The 18,971-nt window shown below is 57.5% G+C and overlaps 1 protein-coding gene across 4 annotated transcripts in view; it reads left to right on the top strand.

Moving 5' to 3' along the window:
• Positions 1–18,971, top strand: part of LOC109392316 (carboxyl-terminal PDZ ligand of neuronal nitric oxide synthase protein-like) — a 98,514-nt gene that overhangs the window by 33,945 nt on the left and 45,598 nt on the right. For 3 of the 4 annotated variants that reach the window (XM_019660689.1, XM_019660687.1, XM_019660686.1), the window contains exon 2: positions 14,135–14,227. In XM_019660689.1, coding sequence (XP_019516234.1) covers positions 14,135–14,227 — 93 coding nt within the window. Of the gene's footprint in view, positions 1–13,594; positions 13,695–14,134; positions 14,228–18,971 lie in introns of those variants that run through there. The other variant, XM_019660688.1, reaches the window with a different exon arrangement.

The following is an 18,971-nucleotide window of genomic DNA, read 5'->3' as shown; positions in this document are numbered from 1 at the left end:
TATATCCAAATATTATTTCAGTATGTAACCACGATAAAATTGTTGAGGTATTTTTCATACTTTGTACCAAGTCTTCAAAATCGGAGTGTTTTCCCCACCGCACGTCTCCATTCCCAGTGGCCCTTTCAGTCACTCAGCCACGTGTGGCTGGCAGCGCCGTGGGGCCAGCGCCAGTGTCAGAAAGGTCACAGCAGCACAGAGCCGGCACACGGCTGTCACAGTAACTTGACCACAAATTAGAATGTTACACATGATTAAAAGCGAGGTTCTAAAGAGTTGCGGGAGGGCCAGCTGAGTAGCTCAGTTGGTTAAGAGCTCGCTCAAAAGTTTGAGCTCTGAGCAACAGCGGTTCGATTCCTGGCCCGAGCTGAGCAGCTGCTGAGCTGCCAACACGTGGCAGGATGGCTCAGCTAAAAAAAAAAATTATAAAAAGTTGCGGGAATTTTGGGAAGAGGCTTATGTTAAGTCAAATAGCATTGCGAGTGGTGTATAAATAGACTATCAGTTTTATAACAACAACAAAACATTTAACAGTATAGAAAGACACCAAAATATTGACAGCGATTATCCTCGGCGAGGGTACAGGGCTGTTTGGTTTCCTCTCCCTGCATTTATGTGTTTCCCAATTCTCTTTAATGGGCACACGTAGCTCACGTGAAATCCGTGCTCATAGCTCGGGGTGTCCCATCTATGGGGGGCCAGGCCCTCGAGCCTCGGTTGGTGGCAGTTTGGGAGAGAAACGGCTGTTGTGGGGTGCACTGACTGCAGTGCGTGTGGGACCCTCGCTGTGAAAGGTGCATGTGAATGCCGTCGTGCGTTAGATCATCGTGACTGGGGTCCCTACGGTAGCAGGAATCCTAGTCCCCGAGCTCGTGGGGAAGAGACGTGGTTTTCGCAGTTTCTGTTGGAAGCTGCTTGGTAATGGCTGCGGTCGGAAGGCTTGGCGCTGTCCGTTTCCTTTCTCCCTCCCGGCCGTCAGGGCTTGCTGTTATTGGAATTGGCTGCTTTTGCCTCTTCTAAATAGAGCGTTTTATCCCTTCTGTGCTGTCGTAAAAGTAGGGGTTCTCTTCTCTTCTCCTTGGGGAAGCTGAAGATGGAGAAGGCTGTGGTCTTTTGTGCCCCGTGTGTGTCCCCTGTGTGTGTGTCCTGGGTGGGGTCTGCTGACACAGCTGCAGGACCGCGTGCCCCCTCTGTGGGCCTCTGGTGTCTGGACTCTGGCACCTGCCTTACTTTGTGCTGGTTTGGCTGAGAAAGGGTGCAGGTCCATGAGGCGAGGCCGAAATCCGACCTAAAAACTTGAAAGGAGCCAATCCTGTTGACTTTGTCCTGTGTCAGCCCTATGGCTGGTTCTGACTCATCCTGTCGTGAACTGACTCATCGGTTGGCGTGACAGCCCTCCCGCTGCACAGTCACCTGGCCAGGGAAGGAGGGGCAGGATTCGGGTCCACAGGTGAGCCCCAGGGTCTGCACTGCAGAATCAGGTCCCCTGAGTGTTGAACGTGGAGCCTCTCTGTAGCGGTGGGAACAGTGAGGCTCAGGGAAGCAGGTGACCTGGTAACGAGTGCCCCGCTCGGGAAGCCCATTGGTCGTCTGTTCGCCCATTCACCCGTATCCGTTTACCGGGCACCTGTGTGGCAGCCACTGCTGGGCGTGAAGATGCAGCAATGAGCAAGGCACTCTGGCCTCCAGCGTGTGTGCATGTGTGCACGTGTGCGCGTGCGTGCGTGCGTGCGTGCGTGCGTGCGTGTGTGTGTGTGTGTGTGAACGGTTGAAATAGGCCAGTGTGGGCATTTGAAAACATGCCTGCAGACTTGCTGGTACTTGTGTTACTGGGGGAGGGGGCTGTGACAGTCCCCGTGGGCCTGGGCCGACCTTAGGGACGCACTTGTAGCCCATTGATGCAGTGGAAGTATGTGGCCTCTGAGGCCACTTATCCGTCACCCTGAGGGAGGCTGTCTGCCACGGATGGAGCTCTGATGGGAGGAGCGTCGCCCCTAAGGGACCTGGGGTCACCTCAGCACCACGCGGGCTCTCTGCAGCCCAGGCCATACAGAGCCCTAGCCAGCCTGCCACCCGGGCGCCCCTGGAGAAGGATGATTCTCACAACAACACGTTTGCAGGTTAAATGAGGTTGGAAATGAGTCCGGTGGGTCCTCTGGACAGACAGCTAACGTGTCGGACAGCCCAGGGGTGCAGTTCTTGCAGTTCAAACCGACCGAAAACTAGAAACGTTAATGAGGAATGCCTCACCAGGACGACCTTGCCTCTCCGAAGTGCTGTTTCTCAGACTCTGTTGCTATAAAGGACGGGAAGGACGTGGACACTTCCCGGCCTGGGCAGCGGCGGTGCCTAATGTCCACTCTTTTCCTTTCCACACCCTGGGCCTTGCCCCACGCCCGGTCTCCCCCGAGCTCCGTGTGCCGGTTTGGACGCTGACCGGTTGCTTCCCCCCAACAGTACCCAGTTTCCATCCCTGCTACCCAGAGAAGATGTCGCTTCGGCATCTTAGGCCCAGTTGAAATTGAACTTCCCCACACTATTTGGGGAGAAGACCGGTCTGCCAGCCTTGGTGCCTGCACCTTGTCCGGCGGCCTAGTTAGGAGAGTAACCAGAGGGATGGGACATAGTCCATCTCGTCACCCATAATGTTCACGTCGTAGTGATCGGTTGGGTACCAACTACTTTCCAAACAGATGGTTGGATGACACACAGGGACTCAAGGCAGCCCTGCCGGGACTAATTGGAGTCGAAGCCTCTGCTAATACAGGTGTGGCGTTTCAGGTAAGTGGCACCTGGTGTCGACACAGCAGAGCACACCTCCCGGGTGAGACCGACACCATGTGACATAGGCCGGCCGTCACTGTCCCCACGAGGAAGCAATCACGGCACTGAAGCAGACGACGTGCCCACGGTCGTGCAGGTACCTGCTGACGGGCTGGCCTTCACACCTCATGTTCAGACCTGACGCCAAGCCCAGTACGTCGTCCGTGACCCATGTGCGTTTCTGCGCGTTGGTCATTTATGGAATTTTCCCAATTAGCCCATTGCTGCTCTCACTAGATTAAACACACGGACGCCTGATTGATAGTGGGTGTTACGAGACAGGGCCTTCTCACATGCTCCTCTATTACCTGAAAGAAAGTTTCCAGCGGGGGACGGAAGGAGACAGACACCCCGGTTTCCTTGCGGCCCCGCAGCTCGGGGGCTGTGGCTGGGCCATGACCCTCACTCACCCCCGAGTGTTCCGAAGGGGACAGGACCCAGATGGGCGGAGGGCACTCTGTGCCACCTGACTCACCTCAGCCCCACCAGCAAAGCGGCAGTTGCGCCCTGAGTCATTTCCCGCGGAAGTCGGAGTGCTCGTGATGTACGCCCCACCAGTCTTTGGGGACCCATCTCAACACGTTTTTTTCCATCTTGACTTAAATCCAACTCTCCCAGTTTTCTTGTCCAACAGCTCCCCTGCCACACCCCGCCGGCTTTCTGTGGCGCGCTGGTGGACAATGGACAGTAGCAACCGTTGCTATGGTAACAGCATCAGAGCGGTCTCCTTGGAAACCTGCACAAAGGCCTCCATCTCAGACCAGCTCAGCGCGGCTCGGAGGCCTTTGTGCCCCTGAATGCATCCGCAGGGGGCGCCAGCTCCTGGGTTTTGGCCGCAGCAGCTTCCTTTGGCTGCTGCCCGGCGCCGTGGCACTCTGGTAGCGAGTTGGCTTCCACCAGAGGTGGGGGTGGCGGGACCCAGCCCGGGGCCAGCGGCATGGTCTTGGGCCCCGTACCAGGTCCCCAGCAGCGTTGGGCCGGGCACGGAGGAGCTGGACGTCGTGGCCACGGCCAGGATGCTGCGACTGGACGCGTGGGGTCGCGTGTGAGGCCTTTCTGTGTTGGTCTGCAGATGCAGTTTTGTGACATAAGCGGATGGTTTCCACAAGCGAAGGGGGTTCATTCCTGTCCTCGTCACAGCCGGCAGCGATCACAGGCGCCCCGTGGCGCTCTGTAGGTCGGAGACCCCGGCGAGGGTTTGGATCCGGGTCTGTGCCAAGCCTGGGCTCCTTCCTGGTGCTGCTTCGTGTCCGAGAGGCTCCCTGGGCCCATTTCACTTAGGACGCTCTGTGATGCTGTCAAGGCCCTCTAAAATCTCTCAGGGTTCCCGGAATAGTACAGACACGCATGCTCATCAGTCACACAGCACATCCGCCTGTGGCTGTGGGTCCGCAGGGTTAATTAGCACCTGTCAGGCGTCCCTGACGCACTAGGAAGGGCTCAAGGTGACCCTGAGCATTTTGAGGTGGCTCCCGGTTTGCGCTACAGCTTTGTCACTTTTTCTCCTCTGCAGCGGCTCTGTCCCTGGCAGCTGGGACCGGCCCCTTCTCTGTGCAGGCCAGGGGACGTGGTGGGTGGCCCAGGGGAGGGATTCGGACGTGGGTGATTTAAGGATGGAGGATTTTTTACAGGGCAAGCAATGCATCCCTCTGCTCTCCTCTTTCGTGGCCTCCCACTGCTGTGTGGGGTCCTGCCGTGGTGACAGCAGTGATCCATGGCCGTGGAGCGAGCCAGGTCAGATGCATCATGAAGTCACTGAGTGCGTGTCCCCTCACAGATGGGAAGTGTGACAGACTACGGCAGCACTTAGTCCCTGTGGGCCCAGGCGTCAGGGGAGGAATAGGTGAATGAGAATCGCGTAGGTTGGAAGAGAGGTAAGGACGGGGGCCAGCCAGCGTGCACTGTCACAGCCCGCCCACGGGACTCCGTCGGGCGTCCCGGCTGACCATCCGCACGCCTGGTTTGCCCCACTGTCCTCTGGGGGCTTGGTGAGCGTCCTGCTGCTCTCACCGTGGCTTCTGGACCAAATTTAATCTTCGAGTGGATTTGCTCTCCTCCCAAAGGCCTTGTTTCCGTTCTAACGCCTGGGAGCCCTTGGGAGTGTTGGCCGGTGTCCAGATGACTGCCCTGGTGTGGACGCCGGTTTGCTCTGTCCTTTCCGACCTCGCTGTCAATTGGCCATGTGTCGGTGTCAGCATCGCTCATGACATTCGGCCACGTTTGCCCTCAGCCCGTACTGTCCCTCCGTGCTTAGACACGCGCACACCTGCACACACGCACGCACGCATGCACACACACACCTGCACACACCTGCACATGCACAGCTGTGCACACGTGTGGCGTTTATGGGGAGCAACAGTGCCTCTTAAGAACAGAACGGTTGATGAAACAGAAGTCATTTCTCGTGGAGCCTGTGCATCTGGCCTGAGTCTGGGACCTGACTTTCCACCCTGTCACCTAGAGCCAGACGCAGCTGGCTGTGAACGAGCCCGGATGTGGGAAGTGGCTTGTTCTGGGCCATCTCTCCGTGCGTCCAGGCCCTTTTGCCACCGACCACCGCCTCAGCCCCAGCACTTAGCAAGCGTTCGCCCCTCACGCCACGTCCTTCTTCAGGGAGACGGCTGTGTTCCCAGCCGGCCCCAGCGGTTGGTCCAGCGTCTTGGCTATTAGAGGTGAAGGGGCCCCACCGGAGGGGAGAGAAAATGCAGAGTAGGCGCAGCACCCAGGGTGACAACAGCTTAGCTTGTCACAGGCCACCCCCAGGCAGGCGGTGGCTCCATGACCGGCTGCAGAGCCTTCTGGTGGGAGGGAGTTGGGAAGGGACCTGTCGGAATCCGGGGAGCTGACTCCTGGGGGGTGAAGGATGGCAAAGTGGGCTCTCCGCTCACACCTGTGTGTGGGTTCTGGCAGCTCGTGGGCAGGAAGAGACCAGGGTCAAATCGGGCTGGGGATAAAAACTGTCACAGGTGACATAGGCAGTGATGGGGGAGGGGCGGCCTGGATGTCCCGCGGCCACGGTCACATGACTGTTCCCCGGTCGCCTCTTCTGACTTTCTCCGCTGGCCATGCGCATTTCTCTCTGGCATCTATTGTAGATTTCAGCGAGGACACTTCTCCTTTAAGCAACTCCACCGTGTCCCAGATTTAAGGCCGGTTCTGGTTATTTAAACAATTGGCTGCCAACTGCCCCCGGGCTGCAGTTCCTGCCTTAGTTCTAACCACTCCTGGCTCATTTCCTCCCGGCCCACGGCTGTCTGCGTCCCTGAGCACTGCGGCTGAGCCCGTGCCCAGTGTCCCCACAGTGTCTCCAGCCGTCCCAGTCCCCACCCCAACACACACACATTTCTCGTCCTCCTATGTTTTCACACGGTGTTTATGACCCTGAACCAGAATTCTCAGACACCTGCCTTTCTCACTTGTCCGTGAGATACTTCTGTGCGCACTGTGCGAAGCAGTGCCGCCTGGCGGCCGTGACGTGTCACACCAGCACGAGGTGGAAGCGGGGAAAAGTGAGCACAGGTGAGTGCCCTCCCAGCTCCACTCCACCTGCAGCCTTTTCTCCACCGGGTCTGCCTCGACTTGCCTCAGCGCACCTCTGCCTGGCTCGTCTCCAGGTACACCCACCAGCGGCCACGCGCCTCAACCCCACGGTGCAGCTCTTAGCCGGAGACGTGTGTCCCCTGCCGGCCGGCCCGTGAGGTCTTGTGGAAATCCTCTGACAGCGTGTCTGAGCAGAGTGGGACTGGGCAATGCTGTGACGGTGCCGGCAGCCACTCCATCTGTATTTCTTTATGCTGATCCCAACGTGTGCGTTCTCAGGGAGGGTGCCCACAAGCAAGGGTACCACGGGGACAGGTGGGACTCGTCACATACTGAGCTCAGGTGCTTTCGAAGTCTGCTGGGTTTGACACAGGTCAGTGACAGAGGTGCAGTCCCAGGTTGGTGAGTGTGCAGGTGACATTTGGGGGTTCCCTGGGGACCCCTCCCTTGGCCTGCGAGACTCGTGGTTTACAGACAGCCCGTGAGCTCAAAGATTCTCAACATCTGGGTCAGGAGCTCGCAGGTTGGACACATGTGGGCTCTGAGAACACACCCTGTGCACACCCTTTTGTTCTGCGTTGGGTTGCTTTCGGGGGACTGATTTGGGCAACGTTTCTGTCTTTGAAAAGAGCATCCTACATCCAGAAAAGCATTTACTCCTAAGATGTTTCTGGAATCAGATAATTAATTCTAAACACTTGCAAGAATGCCGTCCTGTAAGCACAGCGGGACGCTTCTCACAGGACTGGCCTCCTTCCCAGCTCTGCGTGCACAGAACACACCGGGGCCTGCCTGCCCCCGCCGTGGGCCGCCGTGTGCGTGACGGTCTTGTGAGACCTTCACGTGTCACACAGCCCTTTGGCTTTGCCGTTCTCTGTGCGCAGCTTCACGTCGTCCTGTGACTCGGCATCCACACAACTGCGGCTCGGTTCTCAGATTTTCTTGTGGAATTTGAGTGCCTGTGAGATTACTTTTTTTTCTTAGTTGAGCTGCCAAAAATTACTAGTATTTACTTTCAATTACATTGAGTTCACAGCACATAAATACATGAAGTCAAAAAGCATTTCAAACGTTTTAAATGTTTTTAGAAGCATTAAAACATTAACATGCACATTTAATGGGTTGCGGGTCTTATTTTGAGAAGAGTAAATTTCTTAGGTCTGACTTGCACAAAGTGGAATGGTTACATTTTAGAAAGAAACGCAGCCCTGGTATTTCCTAGTTGCATTTATTCCCCGTTTGTTTGTAATTTTTTAAATGTGTATTTTTTTATTATTTTTTTTCTGAAGCAGCCTGTCAGCTCGCAGCTCGCATATTCCAACTGCATTGTTTGGGTTTTGTCTCCTTCAAGAGCCTCTGAGAATGTAGTGACGTTGTTTCTATGGTAACATGGGTGTGAGTGGGGCTCGGCGACCCCCGGAGTGCCATATATCAGGGCCGCTGATGGCGCCCAGCCTCACCTGGGAAGTTGCTAATGGGGCCCTGTTGTCAGCAACGTGACACATTCGTGACCGGGAGGAAAGTGGGCGGCACGGCGGTTGTGGGCTGCCCGTGTGGGTGAGTGGGTGTGAAGCCGCGTGGGTGACGGTGGAAGAAACCTGCCTCATGGTTTGACTTTAGACAACCTGGACTCCCAGGCTGGGGTGGGAACCCATGACGTCAAGTCCCCACCACCTCTGGCAGGAATAAGGGAGCAGCACGTGTCTCCAGGGCTGGTACCCGGCTACCCGGGGCTGCGCCGTCAGCACTAATACAAACGGGCTTTGTGACGCGTGGCACCACTGGGCATCCTAAGAGGAAGGCGCCCAGACCAGGGTAACCTGCGTGCGCTTAATGCCCTCCAGATGTGACGGTTGATGAGTGAGACATGCAGCGTGTGGTCCTGTCTGGGGGGCACCTGGAAAGCAGCCTCATTTCAGCAGCTACGCCCGCTGTTCCTCCTCGTCCCTGCTCTCCTCCTTGAACCTGCACCCAGGTCTTACCTCCCACTCCTGACTCTCGTCAGATTACATGACACTTGATTTAGAACCGTGTCACAATGCTGCCGATCCTGATACGTCATCTTACTGCTCTTCCATCTAAAAAATGAGGTGTGCTTACAAAGTGATGAGATTGATAAGAGGTAGTTTACATATTGGTCCTTAAATATCATCTTAAAGTGAGATTCCCATAAATGTTCAGGCAATAACTATTCATTGGAGTATATGTCCCCACGCTGACTGCTTGGAGGGTTCCCACTTACTTGGATGTGTAAGTCCAGGTAGACCGGATAGAAGGAAATCCCTCCGATAAACACGGTCTGGGTGTGGGTGTGGGCCGCCACAGCAGACTGCCTCGGGCTTGTTCAGCAGAGACAGCGTTCTCACAGGAAGCCCAAGGCCAAGGCGCCAGGCGGTCAGGCTCCGATTACGGCCCTCTACCGGACACAGGCGGCCGTTGCCTTGTTGTGTCCTCGTGTGGCGGAGAGGGTGAGGGGTGCTCTGGGGTCCTTTGATACTGGTGCTCATCCCACCAGTGAGGGTGCCGTCCTCGTGACCTGCTCATGGCCCACGGATGGCTCTTCCTGACAGTGTCACACAGGGGTTAGGATTTCAACATATGGATTTGGGGGGACGCAAACATGGAGTTCACGGCACAGAGTAAATCTCACTTGGCATAGACACAAGATTTTCCATGTAGTGAAATTTCCCTGTAACTAGCTTCCCCCGTACGCGTTAGTCCTATCTTTCAACAGTGATAGCCGTTGGTTATTTCATGGCCTCTCATGCCCTTTCTTAAAGCAAACTTGGCAGAATGACACGTTTTTTCTCATGACTCCAAGTTGCTGTTTTGAAGTCTGTGTGTAAACTTGGACCGAAACCGAGAGCTACCCCAGAGTCCTGAGGGCGCCGTGCTGGTTCCTTTCTGGCTCGTGCGACACGGGTTGTTCCCTTTTCGTTTGTGTGTTTTTAATTCTCCTCTACTTTCCATCTTTTTCTGTTTTTCCCTTGCTTTTAGGTTACTGGCCATTGCTTTTTGCAGTTGTTAGTGTGCCTGCCTGTGCTAGGCAGAGTGATGGCCCCAGAGGTGCCCATGTCCCCGTGTGACCTAACATGACAAAAGCGACTTGGCGGATGTGATTGCATTAAGGCTCTCCGATGGGAGAGTGTCCTGATTTATCCGGTGGCCCTGCAGGCGTGCGCCTCAGGCTTGGGGCCTCCGGAACCATAAGAGACTAAATTGGTGGGGTTTTTTAGCCACTAAAATTGTGGTAATTTGTTACAGCAGCCACAGGAATCTAGTACCACCCCTGGCTGTCTCCCTCCTGATGTGACGCATTAAATCAGATGACTGAATTTGTTAGAAATATACCATCTGCTGTTCGACAAGCATTTGTTAGCAACTACGTGTCAGGTGTTCAGAGTGAAGTTAGATGCGGTGTGTCCCCATCCCAGCTGTGCTGTGCACGCAGCCCAGTGGGGGACCGAGCTGAGCAAGACCGCTGCACACGTCCCTCAGCCTGGCGTGTGACACGCTGAGCTGCACAGCCACAGGGTGGTGCTGGGAGCTCCGATGGAGGGTGATGTCTGACTGGGGGATCTGGAATGTTCGGGCCTCGTAGAATGAGTTTGGGGGGCGGGGGAGTGTGTAAGGCGAGACCTGCCTGATAGAGAAAGTGGTTGGTGGACAGAGGCCATCCCAGGCCACACGGGAAGTGCAGGTCACCCCCGTGGACTCTCGTTGGGGAGAAAGTGAAGACCCTGCAGGGGCTCACCCCTGGCGTGCTTTCTGAAGTTCCCTTACCTCTCACCCTGCGTGGCAGCTGGACATTTGGTCCTTTAAGCTGCAAAATTTCACCTGTGGATAAGAGAAGCATGAGTTACGACATGTATAAACCGAGGGAACACCCAACCTGTGGTCAGCGTACTTTCCGGAACATTCCAGAAGCCCTCATTCTGTTTGTCTCTGGTTCCTGACATTTCCTCCCCGCTGAGCCAAAAGCCGGTCCTTTGTTGTTGTTGTTGAGCCCTGGTGGCCACAGGGCTGCCTGTCCGCCCTCCTGGGCGAGCTCTGCGCTGCCTCCTGTCGGCTGCTGGGCGCCTAGCCAGTCCCGATCGATAACCTGTCCATTAGAGCATTTCACCAGGCTGCACATCGCTCCGCTTTTGGATACGGATCTCCGCGGTGAGCCCTGGAGTGTTAGGCCACAGTTAGGTTGGTGGTGAAGTGACTTCTTAGGAAGGCACGTAGGAGGCTCAGACCCTCTCTACAGCTTCTGCAGGGGTCCCGGATCCTGCGTGGGGCAGCCCCTCTCCTGCAGGGGTTCGCGCACGTGTCCACGGTTCCTGGCTGGCTCCTGTTTGTCGGTGGCAGTGGTCAGACAAATACAAACAGGTGATAATGACATGCAGGGAGGAACTATTGGGATTTTTGACACGGCCAAAGAAAGAGAACCATGTGAGCTAGGCCTGGAGTATGTGGAAAACCTACATGGGGTCAGAGCCGTGCCCGCCCTGAAGTGAGCGCCCCCCAACCGATGTTTGGGGGAGAAGAGGCTGCCTGATGGAGCCTGAGCATCAAAAATTACGTCAGAAAGACTCCCCAGAGGGCCCGTGTCAGGGCATGGACGTGAGACCTGCTGGCGTGGCTGTCAGCTCCCGAAGCCGCACCGAATAACCAGCAGGACCAAGAGAACAGGAAACAGTCGATAAATACATTTCAAGGACTTCCTAAAACACAGAATGGGTAGGGTGTTGATGGCTTCAATTGAGCAGGTGAGGGGCCTGGAAGACCCCAGGAAGGCTGAGGAAGTGGAGGCACCAGGTGTTGGGGGGTTGGGGGGAGGCGCCCACACAAAGGCCTCAAGTGGGCGTCCTCGTGTGGAGCTGGCGGGACCCTGTGCTCCCTCCCAGCTGCTGGAATATGGACCGTGAGACTTCTTTGGAGAAGCTGGATGGTCCCAGAGCGACGTCTCAGGCCTGACATTTGCAGGTTTTGTCCACGAGGCAAGTCCCCTCCGGCCCCCAGCATTTTCAGTAGCTTCGACTGCTTCCTCCTTAAATAGCAGTGGGCAGCCCCAAATCTTTCATGAAATGCGGAAACCGTCCAACATAATAAAGAGACAAAAAGAATGAGTGAGAGGAAGAAGTTGAAGAAAACAGAGGTCCGAAGGGAAACCTGAAAACAAAAACCAGACAGAATTAAGACACTACACTCTAAAACAAGAACTGCGTGCTGTGAAGAAACAGTCGGACGTCTCCAGAATTGAAAATGATGGTCAGACTGAAAAGGAAGTCAGTCGAAAGGTTAAAAAAGACCAAGAAGAATTCAGCCAAAAATTAGGAACACAAGTTAGGCGAGAAAAGCCTGATTCTCTGATTTGCCAGCCTAGGAAGTCTGACGTCTGATAAGTATGAGTCCAAAACAGAGTAAAAGAAGAAACTAATGGGAGGAAATTGTCAAAGAAGCAACACAAGACAGATTTCCACATCAGGAGAGTTAAGGTTCCAGGTGGAAAGGCCCCCGGACACCCAGCCTCCCACGATCGGCCTCTCCCCACCCCAAGGGCCACCAGAGGGAGACACGGGCTCTGTCTTTTAAGCTTGTCGAGTTTGGGGACAGCCTGTTTCTTACAGCAAAACCCCTGAGAGGTCCTCGGTCCCTGTAACTGTTCGTTCTCGAACACACCGCCCTGATCTTCACTGGATTCCTGTGGCCAGTGACGGGAGGGGGGGCTGAGAGAGACAGACACGGATCCAGGAGCCTTCTTCCCACCTTTTCGAGAAATAATTTGGAACATTTTAAGGAAGAGATTGATGGGTGATATTTTGGGACTTGGGATGTAGAGACACATTCAAGCTTTAAAAGTCAGTGTTGGTTTCTGAGCAGTGACCTGACTGTCATTGGCTGCAAAAGAGCGTCATCCTGATCAAAAAAGGGGGACGAAACAGAGGGACTCAACTCGTTTAGCCTGGAGAAAAAGGGCTGTCTCTCGGCACAGTCGTTCCGAGCCAATAAATAGTTAAAACGACATATTATTTGGAACATAGTTACAGAAGCGCCTTTGTGTGTCTGCGTGTGTGCGCGCGTGCGTGTGTGTTCATGTGTGTGTGTACATATGTGTGTAGACGTGAATTACACTTTACACACTGTTGTGTCATTTTTTCTTCTGCCGGAAGGTGACTTTGATGGTCGGCCTTCCTGCCTCCATGAGACCCTGAGCGGCCAGTTAGAGGAGGGTCTGGTCTGGGCACGGCAGGGGCCGGGTGCAGCCGTGATGCGCGGCTTGTTCACCTGCGCTGTTCACGCACCCCGCCTGTTGGCACGTAGGGAAGGCTCTGACTGACGCGTGCTCGCCGCTGCGGGGCTCTGCAGGAAGGGCGGCCGCAAGCAGCGGGTCCCACCAGCAGCGCTGCTAACCTGGCTCCACAGGTCGCCCCTCCGGGCTCCGGGTCCCTTGGGTGGTCCTGTCACAGGCTCCCGGTCAGGAGATGCGATGGTTGGGGTCCTGGCCTGTCTCGTCCCTGCAGAAGCAGCCGCTCCCCACAGGCCCCCCCCCTGAGGACACAGCCCCAGCTGCCTGCCCTCGGAGGGTCTTTTTAATTTGTCCACCAGCATGCTGGCCTCTCGACACTGAAAATGCCCCCCACCCCTCCCCAGTGTCCCAAACAGTAATGAATTTGGCTGTTTCCTGCCCCGAAAGCCACCTTCCCAGCCAAGGCCCCTTCACCACGCTTTCCGACCTCGGGGGCAGTCTGTGCCCTCCCCAGGGGGTGGACATGTGTCCTTAGGTGTGGGGCAGGGTAGGGCTAGTGTGGTGAGTGTGTGGGGACTTGGGGGTGTGCGGGCGAAGCTGAGTGCTTGTCTGAGCTCGGGCGCTGGCGTGGGGGGGGGTCTCAGTGTGAAAGGCTGGAGGGCCGGGCCCGGGGCCTCAGCGGAGGGCTTGGCTCTGGGTGCTGTGTTATCACGTTTTCATCTGTAGCTGGGTGTTTGATGACGCAGTTTGGCGGGTGAGTTTGTTGGGTGGTGACACCTGGATGGGGACCAGGTACCGGCTGGGAACGTGCTCAGCAGGTTGGTGAGGTTGGTGAGGACACGCGGAGTTGTGCCAGCAGCTCTGGGCACCCACACGGGCTCAGGAACAAGCCGATGCGACGAGAAGCAGAGCGTGGGGGCTGGGCGGCGTGAGCAGCGCAGGCCGCTGGCCAGCGCATTCCAGAGTGAGAGAGTCACAGGGGCTGCTGTAATAACTGGCGCTGCTCAGGTCCTTTCCGGAACACTCGCCAACCCCAGACCTTCAGGCTGACAGGGCCGTGCGTAGGCTTGGAGACTGACCAGCCGACAAAGTGGGGGTGAGCTGGGGGCGCATAACTCCGAGTTACAATTCCCATGACATAAAAACCCTGGTGTGGAGACGGGCTGCTCCTGTCTTCACTGAGGCGGGAGCGGGGTTCCAGCAGGAAAACCGACCTGACAAAGAAAGCAGTTCGATGCGGAATGACTTAGTGAGGGGAGGTTCTGGATTTCCGATGAGATTTTCAAACTGGGCTGTTTTCATGGCATCAGGACAGACGAGGTCCATCCTGTGGTCCTGCCTGATGGCGGAGAGCTGAAACCGGCGACCGCTCAGTCCCTGTGCCAACCCAAGGCTGTCGGAGCCCTCCTGTGACACCCACCTGCCCCGCAGCCCTGGGCGTCCGTGTCCCCAGGCGCCGCACGTGCCCCGACTGTGGCAGCGGGGCCGCACGTGCTCCGATCTGACGGCAGTGCCTTTGCTTTCTCTTCCTTGCAGTACGAGTTTAAGGCCAAGAACATCAAGAAGAAGAAAGTGAGCGTCATGGTCTCAGTGGACGGTGTGAAGGTGATTCTGAAGAAGAAGAAGAAGGTGGGTGGCTCTGCGCCGGACGCCGGTGACGGGCGTGGGGCAGACTTTCTCCCTGCAGAGTGGCCGCTCTGACCAGCGGCGTGTGGACAGGCTGTTTCTGGAGCCGAGAGTGAGGTGGGGCCAGGGCCCTGGTGTCCCGTGGGTGGCAGCGCCGTTGCCTGTCATCCTGGCACCCCCCACTGCCCCCCCCACACACACTTTAGGACCTTCGCCTTTGAGTCTCGATCTTGGGAAATACGTTACGTCCCAGTGCTGACACGCACCAGGGTTCTGCGGGGAGTGGACCAGAGAAGCTCCCGCAGCGTGTCCCGTCTGAGGTGGCAGCCAGCCCACTGGGCGTCCTGCGTCCTCCTGTCACAGGTGTACTTCTTCAGCCCGTTTGTTGAAACGGCCCTGAAGGCCTCGCCACCCCGTGTTCAGTGCGGGAGGGCCGGTGTGGCCGGTCCCTGGTGGGGGTGACAGCAGTGAGTGTATGTGGGGAAAACACTCGACTGTTATGTGTTGGTTGTGTGTTGAAGAAGGCAATTCCTTCAAGGTTCATGAGCTAATTAAATATCTGGCTTTATAAACCTCCACTGGGGGGACCCTGGTCCCCGTCTTGTCATCACCCTGGGGCGATCACCTCTGCGCCCCACACGCATGCACACGGCACCTCCCCCACCCCAGCACACACGCACTTCGACCGACCGACTGACGTCTCAGAGCCGTCAGGGCTGCCCTGCCCATTGGGTGACTTGGCACAGCTCTGGTCTGGTCACGGTGGGTGGCTTCAGAGCTTTGTCCTTCGGGGACATGTGCCACCCTATGTCCCCATGTGTCACGTACCAGGTGCCGTGTCACCCCTATTCTGCATGTGAAAAACCTGAGGTCAGAGAGTCTAAGTTTTTGCCTAAGATCACATGACACCCAAGGACGGCTATGTGCCAAGGTGTCTCGTGCTGCAAAGTCGGCCTACCTCCTCTAAGCGGATGGAAGCCGAGCAGAGAGCGTGCCCCAGGGAGCCCCCAGGGAGCCACGGGGCCGGTGACTTCCCTGGGAACCCGCCCTGCAGATCTCCCGTGTGGGCTCAGCCTTGGGCCCGCCCAGAAGAGGCGCCCGGCAGGTCCTCCCAGATGGCACTCTCCTGACACCAGGCTTGGGAAGGGGAGCCTGCCGCCTGTCTGCTGCACCCACGCCTGGTGCCCGTCCCAGGGCCGGGCTGAGGCCGGGTTAGCGCCTTTGATCTCAGCGTCCACGGTCCAGCACCCCTGACAGATGAGTCTCATTAACACCCATCAGGCTGTGTCCTCGTATTCCCACGTGACAGTCCTCTGGTGTGTGACTGTGTGTGTCCCATCTCTCTCTCTCTCTCTCTCTCTCTCTCTCTCTCTCTCTCTCTCTCTGTCTCCCTCTCTGCATGCTTATAGAACTGGGGTGAGGGTAGACGCGATGCACTCATGTCTGCGACCTGTGGTGATGGCGTCCTGATGGCTTAGGCAGAGAAGCCAGGCGGCGGCAGGTGCAGGAACAGCTGTAGCTGCCCTGGTGCCACGTGCAGCCTGACGCCTTGCATTGATTGGTCAGTGCCTGTGCCACATAGTGGTGGGTCAAAGTGTCGAGTGTCCCCTCCTCCTGCAGACGTGTCAGTGACATGTGGGAGGGGCCCTCGGCTGAGGTGAGTCCCACTCTGGTCTGGGCTCTGCCTGTGCAGCTGGATGGTTCTGAGCTTCAGGTCTCTGGTGGTCATGTGACAACACGATGACGGAGTAGGCGCTGGACCTGCAGCCACCCCCCTCTGCCGCCTGGTGCCCCTGCTTCCAGGGCCGTGGAGGTCACCGACACTCACCCGTGTCTTTGGGGACCGACAGGCTAGGACAGGGCAGACCCCCGAGGCCGAGCGACTCCGTGTGTTGTCCTGGGTTCTCTGGGGCAGGTGCACCTCCTGAGGAGAGGCAGATCTGGGGCAGACCCCGCGTCTCCCCTCACCCCAGCCTGCCCCTGAGGGTCAGTGGGGCCTGCGTCCTGCGGGGGAGAGCACGGAGCGTGGTGCTGTCTGGGTGGGACTTGCTCAGTGGCTCGGAGCCTCGGTGCTTTGTTCCCATGTGGGCACAGCCGGGCCACCCTCACAGCCGTGTCACCCTCACAGCCGTGTCACCCTCACAGCCATGTCACCCTCACAGCCGTGTCACCCTCACAGCTGTGCCATCCTCACAGCCGTGTCACCCTCACAGCCGTGTCACCCTCACAGCCGTGCCATCCTCACAGCCGGGCCACCCTCACAGCCGGGCCACCCTCACAGCCGTGCCATCCTCACAGCCGTGTCACCCTCACAGCCGTGTCACCCTCACAGCCGTGTCACCCTCACAGCCGTGCCATCCTCATAGCCGGGCCACCCTCACAGCCGTGTCACCCTCACAGCCGCACAGAGCACTTGTTTGGTCACATTCACAAGCACTTAAAAGCGCTGTCTTCCTGACCAGATACCAGCAGGTGATAGTCCCCAGTTCCTCTGGGTGTCCGGTCGTATTAGTGCTGTGAACGCAGCCCCTAAGATGACAGGCTTTGCTCTGATGTCTGCCAATCAGGACATTGTCCTCAGCTGTCCCGCCTGAGGAGCTGGCCTTGCTGTAACGGTGACAGTGTTGCCTGGAGTCGCACTGCAGCACCGGGTGCTCGGGAGCGAACTTCTAAGGAAGAGAGATGAGACTTGGGCTTCGGCCAGGGTTTCCCACGGAAGGACCTGACAGCCTGAGTCACACGGTTTCTCGGATAAACCAGCTACTTGACCCTCAGGCTCTGCATCTCATTAGCAAGCAGTTTCCGTGTGTCCACGTGTCCAGGGACCGGCTGGCACAGGGGGTGTTGGACGCAGACCCCTTCCAGCAGAACTGACCATGCTGACGGCCGCGCACGCACACCGGTCTGTCACAGCTCCTGTCAGGTGGCAGCGAGGTGACTCGTCTCCCCCCCACAGTCCTTAGGGGGGGACCCTTGTCTTCCCTCCACCCCAGTCCTGTTGGGGGAGATGGGCCAGTGGGCGCAAACCGAGGACACACCGAGATGGCGACGAGGACAGCTGACAGTCCCAGCCAGCACGGACATGAGCACCCCTAGGCTGTCACCCCATCCTGTGAGGCAGGGGCTGCTCTTAGGCCCGTTTTACACAGGAAGGCGAGGCAGCTCCCCCCAGACCCCCTGTCCGCCAGTGGTGGGGGGCTGTGAGCCGGGGCTGTCCTGCGCGCGTCCCCGCAGCTTCCTCCCACCTGCGTGTCCTGAGCGTGTGCTGGTCCCTTCAGATCCTTAGAGAAAAGCTACGTCACAGGACAGGCTCGCTGGGATGTCGCGCGGCAAGGAAGCCAGCTTCCTGCCCACGGAGTCTTGCTCGTTCCTATGGAAACCCAGAACTCGCATCTAACTGTGTAAGAAAAGGGGGCGCTTGGGATTAAAGAGCCAGAATGTGGGAGAAGGGGCTTCAGGAAAGACCGCGTCCGGTCCCCCCTTGACCACAGACAGTAACAGAGGCCGTGACTGTGCCGGGTCCCCGGCTCGCTCCTGACCCCCAGGACGGAACGCACCCCAGCCCCTCTGCCACGCTGTGTTCCTTCTCTATTTTCTGCTCGTTTTAAAACAGGCGGCTTAGGAATCGTGTGCGTTTGTGAGGACTCAGTTTTGAAACGTGTTTTCTGTTTGTGAAGACGGGTGAGAGCTGTATTTTCAGACTCACTCTGTTCCAGCCGGGAGCACGAGAGCTCGTCAGGCTGAGTTCATGTGGCCTCGGAGGGTTTTGTCTGTGAGGCGGTGCCAGGAGCACCGCTGATGGTGAAGCTTACAGACCTGGGGTGTGCCTGCTGACCTTTCCAGCAGGGACAGGACAGGAATATCAGCACAGCCTCTTCCTCCACGTCTGGGTTCCCAGGGAGGTGCTTCAGAGGCGCCACGGCCGTTGCCGGGTGCCAGCGGGAGGCCGGGCCGCGGTGCTGACTGTCCCCATTCTGTTCCGGGCACCGCTCCAGGCAGACGTGCCTGTGAACCAGCCCCCACGCGCTGTTCCCTGCCCGGAGGCCCGGCTGCCAGCACTGGGGACACTGCAGGGGGCAGGCAGGGGGCCTTCTGAGCTGTGCCCGGCCCCCCCAACCCCGTGTGGTCCTGGTGCGGGCTGCAGGGCTTGGACCTCAGCCCTGGAGGAGCTCAGAGATGGGGTCTGCGGGCGGCGAGGGGCGGTAATTCCCACCTGACGAGGTGGCCTCGGAAGGGAAGCCAGTCCACTTCTCTGAGGTGGGTGTTTGTCTGTAAGGTTGAGATCAACCTCAAGAGTGGAAAGAAAGCATTAATACACGTTCGTAAAGGGCAGAGGGGAATTTGCGCCTGTCAGCTGGGAAATTTCTTGTGAGAATAAAAAATGAGGCAGCTTAAAGATGACTTTCCCGTATCTTTCCTTTCCTGCCTTCTCACTCTCTCTGTTCTTCTCAGTCCTTTGAGAAGCAAATACCAAGTCAGGATTAAGTGCGTGTGGGAGAAAATGGGGGGCACCTGGCAAAGGCTGCGACGCTGTCCGGCTGTCAGACGGGGGGCGGGGGAGAGGTGGTCAGGGCGAGGAAGGCAAGGCAGGCAAGGGTCACCAGCAGGACTCCTGAGCCCTCTGCACACTCAGTCGTGGGCTGGGAGCAGAGCTCCTGCACACACAGTAGTAGATTTCAGAAACCAGAGCCGGGGTCCTTGGTTCGTGAACCCCGCGGCCGTGGGAGGCCTGCAGGGACACTGTGGG

The sequence above is a fragment of the Hipposideros armiger genome, unplaced genomic scaffold (genome assembly GCF_001890085.2).
Source record: "Hipposideros armiger isolate ML-2016 unplaced genomic scaffold, ASM189008v1 scaffold_324, whole genome shotgun sequence".
Classification (NCBI taxonomy): Eukaryota; Metazoa; Chordata; class Mammalia; order Chiroptera; family Hipposideridae; genus Hipposideros; species Hipposideros armiger.
Note: the sequence above shows the minus strand (reverse complement) of the source record. Positions and strands in the feature narration are given on the sequence as shown.